This window comes from Triturus cristatus, chromosome 1_2, assembly GCF_964204655.1.
Source record: "Triturus cristatus chromosome 1_2, aTriCri1.1, whole genome shotgun sequence".
In the NCBI taxonomy this organism is placed as follows: domain Eukaryota; kingdom Metazoa; phylum Chordata; class Amphibia; order Caudata; family Salamandridae; genus Triturus; species Triturus cristatus.
In genome coordinates, this window is record NC_140580.1 from 920985940 (window position 1) to 921000885 (window position 14946).

General features: G+C 45.2%; 1 protein-coding gene across 7 annotated transcripts in view; it reads left to right on the forward strand.

The window, feature by feature from the left end:
- PIK3CD (phosphatidylinositol-4,5-bisphosphate 3-kinase catalytic subunit delta) overlaps window positions 1-14946 on the forward strand; it is a 671014-nt gene that overhangs the window by 220856 nt on the left and 435212 nt on the right. For all 7 annotated transcript variants that reach the window (XM_085609767.1, XM_085609777.1, XM_085609774.1 and 4 more), the window contains one exon: window positions 733-912. In XM_085609767.1, coding sequence (XP_085465893.1) covers window positions 733-912 — 180 coding nt within the window. The remainder of the gene's footprint in view (window positions 1-732; window positions 913-14946) is intronic.

Below are 14946 nucleotides of genomic sequence, written 5' to 3' on the forward strand. Positions count from 1 at the left end.
TTCCACATAAGACTATGAGGTGGGGACAGAGCCTGGGCTGGGAAAGAAAACATAAGAAGTCACAGAGGTCATATTAGCTGTGCACTGACAGTAAAATTTATGCACAAATATGACACACCTGGAATCTCTTATTTCCCAGTCACATAGCTACACAAAACCTGTCACACAGTATGCCCATATAATCGGGTAGATCCTTCTGAAATATAGCTGCTGCCTGAAAAGGCTTAACGATTTAGACTCTGATACATGCTCCCTTGTGCTGTTAGCCTTTTCATTCTTGAAACAGTCCCCTATTAAAAATGGGAAATGTGGACATGTAGCAATGACTCTTCCCCTGAGCCCTCCGTAGCAGTCTGTCAGTCGATAACAGGAACCCAGGAAAGGTCTAGTGGCCAGTTGTTGCTAAAACAGAACACAAGTACAGTATTACAAGACTGTTTCTTAATCTCTTGAACAAAACATTATGTTTCAGATACAGCCCAGCATTGGAGGAAGGCCATCTTCCTGGCACTGCTGACCTTGCCTAAAGGCTGATGTGGTCCCTCTCCTCCTCCTCCTCTTCCTCTCTTTGGGATGATCTTTGCCATGTCTTGAGATGAACTTACTTCTTGTGCTAACAATATCTTGGTATCGCAGCGGCATGAAACTCTTTCATGTTTTGGTACTGTCAGTCTTTGTTTTGATATAACCATTGTATCTCATAAGGGATGATATACCTGTTTTTGCTTGCAGGAGAGCTTTGCATTCCAGATTATGCCCAAGGAGTTCCCATTTGCCCTTATTTGCTTGGCTCTGAAAAAGAAAGCCACAATTTTCCGCAGTCGCAGCCAGCAGAAGCCTGAGGATTACACCCTAAGGGTCAACGGCATGTGTGACTATATCTATGGAAACTACCCTCTCTGCCAGTTCAAAGTAAGTGCTGCTTATTTATTGCTGTCGCTACATCTCATGTCCCATCAATAGGGAGTACAGTAAGATTTACGATTGTGGAATGTCAGGTGTACAGAGTGGATCATTAGATGTCACCTTCAGTTTTGAACTTCCTGCATGTGGTGGCTAAGTTGTGGAGCAGGAGTTCTGACTGACCCCTTAAAAGGTGCTAGGTTGATTGTTGTTTGGCATTTGTAATGTCGTATGGCTTATACTTTCTCAGTAAACTGTGCGTTTGTCAGACAAAATAAGCATCAAAATTGTTAAAGACTAATTCTAAGCACACCATCAGGATATGTTGGCCTTAGTCCTGCTAGTTTACAGTGCACCATCTGTATGCCTAACTAGGTAAGGTGACAGGCGGAATGTGCAACCTCCGAACATGACAACCCTGTCTCCCCAAGGAAATCGTGGTAACAGATCTAGGACCTTTTCGTTTGGTTACTCGTTCCTACCCAAAGAGAAGCACGCGAAATATACAGCATGGCGTTTCAATATTTATTGAAACATTATGATTCTTATGTAAAGTATGTGTGCGGCAATAATCATTAGAAGGAAACAGGATTACGTGATCAGCATTATGAGAAAGGTGAAGAAGATAAATAATTCTACCATTGTATTGTAATAGAGAATATATGCTTGAATACAAATACTGTTATATTTTGTGCTCATACCTAGCGTTACCTAACTAGTGTCCCTTTAGTGGGTGAATCTGCCAGAATCCCTGTAGGGTGATCTATCTCCCTCGTTACTTGTGGGTAAGTGTCATCAGGGAGCGTTTGGTAGACAGCTGGGCTTCATAGCTCACAGGAGGTAAACAGGAATCAGCTGGGCTGGAGTTACAGCATGGGGCGACCTCACAGTGCCAGCGTAATGCTCCTCTTCCTAAACAAAGGAGAGATGCAGTTTATATAATAAACATCACCCATGTTGCCATGCCGAAGTCCTAGTCAGGCTGCTATTCTTGATTTTACCCTGACACAGCTTGCGCCGAATGAACAACAATAAACAACATTATTTTGCCCAGTGAATGTTAGCTTTTGTACAGAATGTTCAAGGTTCTGATAATGTGCCAATGAAGATTTGTAAATGTAAGCAAAGTTATTTTGTGGAACAATATCCGTACAAGCACGCAAGTAAAACGTGTGTCAAGTATCAACGTTCAGGAAAAGATGTCAAGTTTAAACATGAACATGCAGAATGATGGTGTTCCTACCCAGGCCTAAATGTGACCACATGACAGTAAAGTACACAAACTGTTGTTCGTATGACATAATAACAATTTTTGAAGCTCCTTTGACAACCTTTGCAAAGGACATTCTATGCAGAACTCTAATACAGTGGCAACAGGAGTTGGGACAAAGCCTGAAATAGGCATTGAATTTATAGACCATGAAAGTGTAGACCAAGAAACTAGGCAAAAATGGTGGAAAGTTGATGCAAGCAGCAATAGTTCTGTACTATATCGCACCAAAGAATACTAGAAGTTAAATTGTAGCACAGAATTCACTTGACCACTGTTGCAATTATTTACAGAAAGTGGGTGGTATTCAGCACCCAGTGACTTTCACAGTTCACTTTGGTTTTTACTAACAAGTTCTTTATACGGGTGATTAGAAGCACATCTGGTATCTGGGCGTAGTGTCAGGTTGTTTCTTTGGATGTTGGAGTAGTCACTGGGTATTGGCCCATACCCCATTTGGTACTGTTGTTTACCCTTTTTGTCCCAGGAGATCCCTACTGTGGTGCTCCAAGTTGGTTGAATAAATTACTGTCTTTAGGTATTGACTCTCTCTACATAGAAAAGTGCAACTGCTAAGGCATTCTCTAGGACGTGGTAAAGGTTAAAAACTCAAATACTGGATGACACTGTAAATAACACTGGATAACTTCAGCATCAATATCAGTGCTGTCATTTTAAAGAAGAGTAGTATTTTTGTTAGCTGTTAGGTAACATGGGCAGTAAGATACAATACAGAAAAAGCTGAAATTTATAGTTCTTCGCTGGCGAATATATGATCCCAAAGTTTATGTCTCTCACATGCTGGGTGCTCATTTTTTATTAACATTCACCTTAAGATTAATGTTGTCCTATAAACAGTGCACTGGGGTTGAATGTGAGAACTTGAGAAATCTTTGGGTCTCTGACTTTAGTCGAAGACTTTTTAATGCAAAGGATTCAGGTTTGTGCTAGGTGTATAGAAGTTGAGTTTCTGCATCAACCTTGTCATGCTGAGTTTCCAGTACCAAAAAGAATCCCAAAAACACTAAGCGCATCACACAAGCAACAAGAATCCCACCCCCAGTGAGGCCAGTGATACAGTTCAAGGTCTTTCTTAGTTCCGGTGTCCAATGTCAATGGTAACAGGAGTCTGTTCTGGTCATCAATGTTCGATTACTCCATAGTTTAATTTACTGAAGTCCAGGCACCAGACACAGGTTAAGAAATCAGCTGATGTTTATCTGCACAATCGGGGCAGATGTACTGGTAAACCAACACCCTCTGAAAATCCTCTGAGGTTATTAAATTAATATTCCATCATCTAAGCAGCCACTTTTTGAAGATTAAATATTCCTGTGGCTGGGGCCATATTGGAGCGAGGACATCTACTGAAACCAAGTATTTTATACTGTGAAATTACTTAAGGGTTATGGCTTCAATTGTGACTTCAGCAGTCAACATGTCCAGAACCATAAGGGCAAAAATAATGATTACCCCAGTATTGGAACTTTCATAGATTCTCATGCTTTGTATCATTCCCCGTCCTCGGAATGGGAGCCTCGGTAAATAAAAAATATATCATAACCATAGAAACAAAAGAGAAAATAGGCTTAGGCCTCATCTCATTTTGTAGCATATCACCCTCTTTGTGTAAAAGAGCCCAAACTTTTGCCAGGACCAATCAGCACAGCCTCACCCTTTGGAACCTTCCTGAGAGAGCTCAGAGCCTCAGATTTTTCTACCGCACGTTGTGCTAGGGAGTCTCCACTGAGCTCTGCTCAGTTTTCTCAACTTTTCTTTCAGAAATTTACATTTTAACATCTATAGTGACATTATGTCAGAAAAGGAAAAGAAAGCCTTATTCAGGCCCTGTGCATCTTGTGGAAAGAAGAGACTTTTCATTGAGGATAAGCATGAGAGTTGTATTTACTGCTTATACCCTGAACACAAGGCCACAGACTGCAAGATTTGTCGGGCCTTATCTACTAAGACTTTGCGGGACAGAGAGGGTCGATTGCTGACATGGCTGCAAAAGCTGAAGACCAGGAAGGAGGTTCTCTCTTCAGATGAGGACGATTCTATTTCTGGCACCTCCTCCAGGAGATCAAAGAAGAGGGGTAGGTAATCTCCCTCCATCTCTGTAGAACCCCTGTCAAAGCCCCTCACGGGATCTCTGAAAGGTCTGAGGAGGCTGGTCCCATGAAATCTCCTCACGGAAGTGAAAAGGAGAGGCAGGGACAGGCTGCTGGTGTGGACACAGCCTCTAGGGACAAAAAGGAGGTTTCTATATCTTCTCCTCCGTCCCAGAAGGAAAAGCCTGCTAAGAAACACTCTGCAGGAACTCCACAGATGGCTCCTGTGAAGAAACAGCGTCCGTCGACGGTGATTAAAGCAGGTACGTCGACGACGATTTCCACGGTAAAAACTGTTTCCTTGGTTTCGTCGACGGGACCGTCGACGATGTCTGCTCCTGTTTCATCGTCTACGGTAGCTTCATTCTTGTCGTCGTCGACGGTTTCCATGAAGCTCCTGTCGACGGCAGTTTCGACGACGAAGACCACGACGACGATGACAACGGCGACGTCGTCGTCGATGCTGGTGACGACGAGTTCGTCGACGAGACCATCAACAGTTGTCCCGTCGACGATGAAGAAAGCTCCGTCGACGAGCTTGCCGTCGACGAAGAAAAAGGCTCCGTCGACGATCCTACCGTCGACGACGATTCAAGCATCGTCGACGACCTTATTGTCAATGACGATTCACGCTCCGTCGACGAAGACTACCGTGCCGTCGACGATTTCATCGTCGATTTCGTCGACGCTTGGGATTCCTTCGGCGACGACTCCGTCGACGGGTCAAATTTCTGGATTTTCAATACAGAGGTTGAAAATTACACCTGAGATGACATCACCTAGGCGGGTTACGCCTTTACCACCATCTATGCTGCTAGATGAGTCGGAGGAGGAGGATGAGGTTGAGCAGTATGGGGATGCCTACAGTCCCTCAGAACTGCATGTAAAGCAGCAAGAGACTGATACTGAGGATTATTATGGACATGATGAGCAGGAGGAACAACAATTTGTTCAGCAGGAAGTACGTCCTCGCACTTTGAGACAGGACATGATAGCTATACCAGTTGCTCTGGTTACGGACTTGCAGATGATGTTGCAGGACTACAGAGCTCGATTTCCATCACACCCTGATGTTCAACCAGTGCATCCATCTACATCAGTGGTTCCGCGAGGGCCGTCAGTGGACTTGCCACCTCCCCCTAAAAACATACCGCGTACCTCACCAGTGGTGGTACCAGTAGTGGTTCCTCAGACTTCGTATCCGGAACCTACCAATGAAGATACACAGGCTGTTGATACGGATGAAGAGGATGAGGTGCACGTGGTCCCACTAACTGATCCAGGGGATCCGGATGTGGATCCTGATGATACTGGAATGCAAGATCCGGATGCTGCAGGGCGGGACACGAACGTGTCGCCTCCGGCAGATATTTGGGGGGTTCCATAATCTTATGGAGCGTGCATCCAAAAGATTTGGTCTGCCTCTCACAGTGGAACAGTCGGACTGTTTTCTATATGACTTTAAGGCACAATACAAAAAGTCCGTCAGGTCAATTCCCATCATTGAGCATGTGTGGGATGAGGGAATCAAGATTATGCAGAACCCGGCCACTGTCATCCCGGTTCTTCCCCGGCTGGAGAAGAAATACAAGGCCCCTGAGTGCAGTCCTGCATGTCTTCTTGGACAACCAAAGCCTGACTCTGTGATATCTCAGGCCGCACAGAGCAAGTCCAAGAATCCTTCGACACCTTTGACTACGCCTCCGGATAAGGATGGCAGGCGGCTGGACAATGTAGGGAAGAGATTTTCCACCATGGCCAGTTTGTTGGTTCGGGCAGCAAATTCATTAGCCATTCTAGGCAGGTACGACCGCCAAATGTGGTGCGACATGGAGCCGTTTATTGATCTACTACCAGACTCTAATCAGGAGGAGGCCAAGCAAGTCCTCATGGAAGGAGAGAGATGTTCCTCTGAGATCATTGACTGTGCTATGGACATAGCCTCTACCGCTTTCAGGGCTTTGGCAGGGTCAGCGGTCTTGCGCCGTCAAGGCTGGTTAAGGGCAACCTGGTTCCGTCAGGAGGTCCAAAATAAGATCCTGGACCTTCCATTTGACGGGGAAATGATTTTTGACAAGCATGTCGATGAGGCCCTGCAGAGCATCAAGAAGGACACGGACACAGCAAAGTCCTTGGGATCCTTAAATTATCGGAAGGTTCCATTCAGAGGAGCTCGTGGACGAGGGTTCACTTCTTACAGAGTCAACCAGCGTCCGCATTCAACGCAGTCAGGACAGTCATACAAGGCTCAGTACTCGAACCAACGCCAAGGTCAATCGGCGTCTTTCTCTCGTCAGTCCCAGAGAGGACGTCAGAATCGTCAGGGACGAGACAATGCCAAGAGGCAATAGCGGCCTCCTGGCTCTGACTACTGTTCCTCCCCTACCAAAGACACCGGTTGGGGGCAGGATCTCCTATTGTCTGGACAGCTGGGTCCTTATAACATCGGACTGGTGGGTTTTGAATATTGTTCAGAGTGGCCATACGTTGGAATTCCAAGATCTTCCTCCAACGAGAGCTCCGGATGCCCGTCCCTCAAGACATCTCCGACTGTTGCATCTCGAAGCCCACCAACTATTCATCAAGGGGGCAATAGAACCGGTGCCTCTTTCACAGAGGGGCATGGGTTTCTATTCCAGGTTCTTCCTGGTTCGGAAGACGGCAGATACGTGGCGTCCTATACTAGACCTAAGGGAGCTCAACACCTATCTCATCAAGCTCTCTTTCAGGATGGTCACTCTCCAGGATATTCTCCGTCTACTGAATCCGGGCGATTTATTGGCGTCCCTGGATTTAGAGGATGCGTACTTCCACGTTCCAATCCACCCAGCTCACAGGCAATATCTACGCTTCACAGTAGGCAAGAGCCATTTCCAGTTCAAAGTGCTTCCGTTTGGCCTTCGGTCTGCACCTCGGATATTCACGAAGATGCTGGCACCAGTCGCTGCTTTTTTTTCTCAGAAAGCAATCCCTAGAAGTGTTCCCATACTTGGACGACTGGCTCGTCAAGGCTCCATCGCTCAAGGCAACTTCTCAAGCCGTTTCAACTTGCATTCAATTGTTCGCCCACTTGGGTCTTCAGCTCAACAGGTCCAAGTCGGTGCTCCAGGTCGCAAAGGTGCCTTGGAGCTATTCTGGACACGACACTATGCACCGCTCGTCCGTCGGAGGAGCGTCAACGCAAGCTGATCGCCTCCGCTCGTCAAGTGCTGCAGAGGAAATATTTGTCGGTTCGCCTGTACAAGTCCTTACTCGGATCGATATCATCCTGCATACCATTAATACCGCATTGCAGGCTTCATATGCGTCCTCTGCAGGAGGAGTTGGAGAAACAATGGCGCCAGGCAGAAGGGTCATTCAACGACAAGGTGTGGGTAACACCAGGTATGCGCAAGGCAAGCGAGTGGTGGCTGGTAAAGGAGAACATCGCAGTAGGATTAACATTCCGGACTCCACCGTCTCCTATGGTGGTGACCACAGATGCCTCCTTAGAAGGCTGGGGAGCGGTACTCCAGGAGCTTCAAATCAGCGGTCACTGGAGTCCAGCACAGAGCCTAAACCACATCAACCTCTTGGAGCTGATGGCCATTCGCTTAGCCTTGCTGGCGTTCCTTCCCTGAATTCAGAATCGTGCAGTGCTGGTCCGGACGGACAATACGATGGCCATGCACTACATCAACAAGCAAGGGGGAACAAGATCGCAAACTCTGTCCAAGGAAGCTCAGACGATCTGGGATTTTGCGATTTCTCACACGATCAACCTACAAGCCGAGCACCTAGCAGGATGCCTCAACATCACGGCGGATGCTCTGAGTCGTCAGACGGAAGTGACTCACGTGTGGGAATTAGACCAAGCCACGCTGGAGGGTGTGTTCGAGATATGGGGTACTCCGACCATAGACCTCTTTGCGTCCCCGGAGAACGCCAAATGTCGGTTTTACGCAAGCAAGGTTCCCCATCGAGGATCTCTGGGGAATGCCCTTTCGATTGCTTGGTTCGGCGCATTTTGCTACGCTTTTCCTCCCATTCCCCTCATTCCTCGAGTTCTCAGGAAGGTCAAGGCGGAACCGTGCAAGATGATTCTCATTGCTCCACCGTGGGCCCGGCAGTTCTGGTTCACGGAACTCCTGCTTCTCTCCCAGGATCGCCCAATTCGCTTGCCGCTGATTCCATCTCTGTTGTCGCGGGATCAGGGACAGGTGCTCCATCCGGATCCGAAGTCACTACACTTGACAGCGTGGCTCCTGAATACAGAGAATTCCGTCATCTGAATCTCTCCAGGGAGTGCAGGGATGTTTTGTCTCAGGCGCGGGCGCCAAGCACTAAAAAGACATACAGGGCAAAATGGAAGAGGTTTTGTCTGTGGTGCCAGAGGAATAAACTCCATCCTTCTAAATCCCTGCCACATCAGGTTTTACCTTACATCCTGTCGCTGGCTAAATCAGGTCTGGCGCACTCTTCTGTCAAGGTACATCTGGCTGCCATATCGCGTTTTCGACGAAAGACATCGGGGCCATCTCTGTGGTCCGCGAGGATTGTAAAACAGTTCCTTAAAGGGTTGTTTCTTTTTTTTTTTTTTTTTTTTTTATCCTCATCTCACCAAAGACTTCCACAGATTTGACAAGCCAACATTATCTCGTTCCTGGGGGCCTCTTTGGCTCGCTGTTTCTGTCTAGGCCCCTTGGCCTTCCTCTCGTATTTGAGGACTGGTGTAATCATAGGACCTTTTAAGTGGAGATTATTATTTTATTTATTTATTTATTTATTTATTTATTTATTTATTTTTGATTCGTTGGTAGATTGAATCAAATCAGATGTCTCTGCCGTGCCCAACTTGTCAGGGGTTGCCAAATGTTATGATGACTGTCATCCCTGGTGTCTTGGTCTAATCTCGCCATTCTTATGGCGGCTCTCAACCATTCTTCCTTGCCCGGAGCGATGTTATCCTTCCACTTGATACAAATTTCTCTTCTTGCAAGGAGGATCAGATATAGAACGAGGATCATGTGATCCTGTGAGAGAACGCCATTGGTAGAATCGTTCTTACCAAAAAACACCAGGGATAGGTCTACAACTATGTCTACTTCTAATATGGATGAGAGGATATCTTTCAAGCCTTTCCAATATGTTGTTAATTCAGGGCACTGGAAGAAAATGTGTAGATCATTGGCTTGTACAAGACTACATCGTGGGCAGCTTGGGGGCGGGATTGGTGCAAATTTTGCCATTTTGGCTGGGGTGTAGTGTAGTCTGTTTATTACAAAAAAATGATTTTTCTTCAGGGATGCCGGCTTTATATATTTATACAATAATTTTAATGATGGATAAAATAGCTCCTCAATGCAGGTGTCTAAAGGTGATCCATTCCAAACTGAGGAGGGAGAGGAGGTCTTGATTTCCTCTGCTTCCTGAATTCGAGCATACCATAAGGCTATCTCCTTCTTCCTCGGGGATGTATCTTGTAATAATTGCTCTAGTTCCCAGTTTCCGACGATGTTATGTTTTTCTGACTCGTACCAACTTTTTAGTTGTAGATATTTAAACCTTGAGAGGTGAGGGCCTACTTTAACTGAGAGTACTTCCCAGGGAAGGATACCCTCTGAGTCAACCAGTTCTGACCACCTCTCCATACCTGAGTTTTTAATTGGTATTGCCAAACTGTCACACATACAAGGGGGGGTACCCGGAGAATCCCAAATTGGAGCAAAATTCGAAAAATAGCCAATACCCCATATCTTCCTCATTTGATACCAATTTAATAAGGCAGATTTCAATACCTTTAGCCGGACCCTTTTAAAGAACCTTGGTGCACCATATTTGTACAAAAACCCGCCTTGCCGGCTGCCGCCCTCAACTAACACCATTTCCCCCAGTACTCTCCCCCATGCAGTTGTATCTGGGTAGGTTAGTAGCATTCTAACAGCTTTAAACTGGTAGGACATTAGATACCAGTTGATGTCAGGCAAGGCTAATCCTCCTTTAAGTAACTTCCTCCTAAGCTTCTTCCACGACATCCTAGATGTTTTTTGGCCCCAAATAAAGCTACCTATTTTACCCTGTATCTTGGCTATGGTTTTACCAGGAAAGGTTAATGGAATAGCATTGAAAATATAGGTTAATTTAGGGAGCACAGACATTTTGACCAAGTTTACCCTTCCAAAGATGGTCAAAGGGAGGTTCTTCCATTTGGCAAATAAATAATCTATGTCCTTTTCGATTTTCCCAAGATTTATTAATGTAATTTTATTTAAATCTTTGACGATTTTTATTCCAAGATATCTAAATTCCTTACTCTGGGGGCCACTATTGTATGTGGTGTTCCAGCACATTATCTCGGTTTTATCTGAGTTGGCCCGATACCCTGATACCTTACCAAATTCCCTTAACGTGAATTCCAATTGAGGGATTGCATTCTCAGGATCGTTAGTGTAAACAATCACGTCGTCAGCGTAAAGTGCCAATTTACATTCATAGCTTAATGATTTAAAAGGGGTAATGTCATTATTCAGTCTGATTGTTTGGGCTAGGGGCTCTATATAGAGGTTGAACAAAAGTGGAGACAGGGGACATCCCTGCCTTGTCCCTCTCTGAATAGGAAAGCTAGGAGTTAGTGAACTATTTAGGTGGATTTTAGCCGAGGCGCCCGAGTAACAGTGCTTAATAGTATGTATAAATACGGGGCCTATTCCCATGACCTCCAAAACTTGCCACAGATATCTCCAACAAACGCGATCGAATGCTTTGGCGGCATCTACTGCCACTACTGCCAGGGGGTCTTTTCTTGCTTCTGCCAGATCTATGTTTCCAATCAAAAGTTGGGTTTGATCTTCAATAACCCTCCCTTGTATGAAGCCTTTCTGGTCAGAGTTAATTAAACTAGGAGCTAACTTCGCCAGTCTCTCTGCTAAAATACCCATGAAGATTTTATAATCTGCATTGAGCAGAGAAATTGGACGGTAGGAATCCGCCGCCAAAGGGTCCTTCCCGGGTTTTAAAATTAACACCAACGTGGCCTCACTCCATGATCTAGGCATCACCCCATTGGGACAGTAGATTGAGTTGAAAAGGGCGTGGAGTATTGGTAAAAGGTCATCTTGAAGTAATTTGTATATTTCGTTGGGGAGGGCATCAAGCCCTGCTGCTTTTTTGTTCTTTAACCGCTTTATTTGAATCGATATCTCCTCTGTAGTAATGGGAGCATCCAGAGCCATCTTGGAGGCCTCCGTTAAGACTGGAAGAGACTTATCTTTTAACCAATTAGATATCTGGGCTTGGGAGGGCTCAAGGTCTTCCTTGTATAGGTCTGAAAATAGTGTTAACAAAGTCTTCTGTATTTCTTCCGGGTCACTAGATTTATTTCCGCTACTGTCAATATATAACTCATTGATATCGTTCTTTGCCCTATCTAATCTTGCCTTCCAGGCCAGAATTGCCCCCGCTTTCTCCCCGTATTCGAAGACCTCCATGTTTCTAGTCTGCCATTGCGCCTTACACTTCTCATCTAAGAAGAGCCTAACGTTTTGTCTTGCCTCCTCCAGTTTACTATTTATCAAATCTTGTTCCCGCGCAGCTCCAATTGGAGCCTCTCTCATCTCAGTCTCCAACGTAGCAATCTTTCCCTCAAGGGTATTTAGTTCCTGGGTCTTTATTCGATTTTTTAAACTTATTTGTGCTTGTATTAAACCTCTTAAGTTAGCCTTATAGGCATCCCATACGTGATCTATGGAGGTTGATCCCAGGTTAATAGAAAAGAATTCTGAAGAAGAGCTACTAATAGATTGAATTATTTCTGGGTTCAATAACATTGCTCTATTCAGGGTCCATCGGGTTTGGGAACATTTATCGCTGATCGCATAAGCTACTAGTAAAGGTGCATGGTCTGATAAATGTGTCGGCAAAACCATAATGCTTGTAAAACTTTTTAACGCTTCTTTATTCACCAATATATAATCGATCCGTGAGGAATGATTATATTTTTTACTATAATAGGTGAAACCCTGGGTATTGCTTACCTTGGCTCTTCATAGATCGACTAAGTTTAAGTTTGAAATTAAGTTTTTCAAGACCCTTCGTGATTTTGGAGTTGCTATTGTGTGACTTGCGTGGGAACTGTCTTTTACTGGATCGAGTTTTACATTAAAATCCCCTCCTACTATCAGGGGGGGATTTACTAACATTAGGCTACCTTGTAATTTAGCTAAGTATGAGGGGTCATCTGAATTTGGTCCATAGTAGGATAAACAAGTCATTTCGACTCCCCCGATATCTAGGAGGGCAATGATCCATCTACCTGATTGGTCCGTTTGGACCGACTTGATCGGGTTGTTTCGGATGTATCCTCCGGTCCGAGCACCTCCACCGATCTGGCAGCTCAACCTAGTACTGGCTCAGCTCATGAAAGCTCCCTTTGAGCCAATTCACAGGGCGGACTTGAAGTTCCTCTCTTGGAAGCTAGCCCTCCTCTTAGCGTTGACATCGGCTAGGAGGGTTAGTGAACTGCAGGCTCTGTCCATAGTGGAGCCATTTCTTCAGTTCAAAAAGGATGTGCTAATATTGAGAACCAACCCAAAATTCATCCCGAAGGTGCCTTCGGATTTTCATCTGAATTAACCCTTGATTTGAAGTCCTTTTTTCCACGTCCTTCTACCCAGGCGGAACGAACATTGCATTCTTTGGATGTCCAGAGATGTCTGAAATTCTATCTCGAGCGCACACAATCTTTCAGGAAGTCTACACAGTTATTTGTTTCCTACAGTGCACCACGGAAGGGATTGCCTCTCGCTAAGAGTGGCATTTCCCACTGGATCTCCAGTGCAATTCAATTCTGTCATCAGGCTGCGGGCAAACCTTTGGACAGAAGGGCCCGTGCTCATTCTACAAGAGCGATGGCGTCTTCAGTGGCTCTTTTTGCTGGAGTTGCTATCAAAGACATTTGCAGGGCAGCAACGTGGAGCAGTGTACACACCTTCACGAAACACTACTGCCTGGAGTCGGTGGGACGAGATGACGCTGCTGTTGGTCAAGCAGTCCTCAGGAATCTTTTTCATTGAGAGGTGAGCTTTCCCTACAATCCCTCCATCCTGGTAAGCACATTTGGTTCAGTGATGATTGTTTTTCTGGATTACCATGTACTAGTTTTTACTGTAAATTGAGATGGTTATGTAAGGCCAAGTGTCTACCAAAATGTACTTTTGTGATTTACTGCTAGCTATTCTGATACAAAGCATGAGAATCTATGAAAGTTCCAATACTGGGGTAAGAAAACAAGTTACTTACCTGTAACTTTGGTTCCCCAGTATTGGTAACTTTCATAGATTCTCATGCGCCCACCCACCTCCCCTGGGAAAGCTCTGCCGGTTTACTGAGGTAGTGGCTGTTTGCACAACGGCTACGAAAATCTGAGGCTCTGAGCTCTCTCAGGAAGGTTCCAAATGGTGAGGCTGTGCTGATTGGTCCTGGCAAAAGTTTGGGCTCTTTTACACAAAGAGGGTGATATGCTACAAAATGAGATGAGGCCTAAGCCTATTTTCTCTTTTGTTTCTATGGTTATGATATATTTTTTATTTACCGAGGCTCCCATTCCGACGACGGGGAATGATACAAAGCATGAGAATCTATGAAAGTTACCAATACTGGGGAACCAAAGTTACAGGTAAGTAACTTGTTTTCTTCAAATGGTTCCAGAATTAGTATAACTTCTCTGAGCCAGTAGAATGTATCTGTTGTACCTGCTGCTCAGCCAGTGTGAGTTTGGTGTGGAATGTTGGTGTGGATGATTCTGCGGAATGTTGGATGAGTGAGGCTGGCAGTTGGAGAATAGGCTGAGCAGCAGGAAGCCTGCTCCTGGTGAGGCTCTTTGTATCTTTTACCTTGAACCTACAACTTGAATAAATACCACCTTAAGTTACCCTGGAACTGGATCTTAGTTTCATTACAACAGTATCCTGCACCAGGGTTGTAAAAGTGTAGTACTTGCTGGTCCTTCTCAGACTTCAATGAGCTGAGGGCAGGGCAAGATTACTAGCCTGTTTTAGGATGAGCAACATTTTGTGTCCATGACCCAGATGTTGCTGTTAATAGTTTTTATTTTCTCTGCCATTTGAGCTGTGGGGATCTCATTCCTGTGCAACTTTGATCCAATGATTATGTACTTCATAAAGAATCTTTAGCATCCTGTACCTTGCGCTTTTGTTCCTCGGATCCCCTCAGATCCTCTTCACAGGTGCAGTTCAGCTCTTCATATAGGCAGGTATGCACTTCATCTCTACTCATTTTACAGTTTCAAGGCTTCGTGCATAGGCCCAGACTTAAATCCAGTCTGGAGAGAGAACAACAAACCAGCAAATGTTGAAGGTCGGGTGAAATGTCTTACCAACACTAGTCTTGGAGAATTACATCTCTCTGTTGTTGTCAGTGGTACTCTGTTTTGGATCAGAGTGCTGCAGGTCAGACTGCATGGAATAGTCAAGGAGGATTTGTGGATTCCAGGTCAAATCTGTTCCTGCAGTAATGCAGGAGGAGTGGGATTGCTGGATTCCACTTGAGTCAGGTGAACCCTTCTCCAACAAAGGAATGACCTAGCAGCCTGACCACTTACCCATCAGAATAAACAGGTTTTAGGAAGGGGAAAACATTCAGGCTAATACACAGTGCATATAGAAA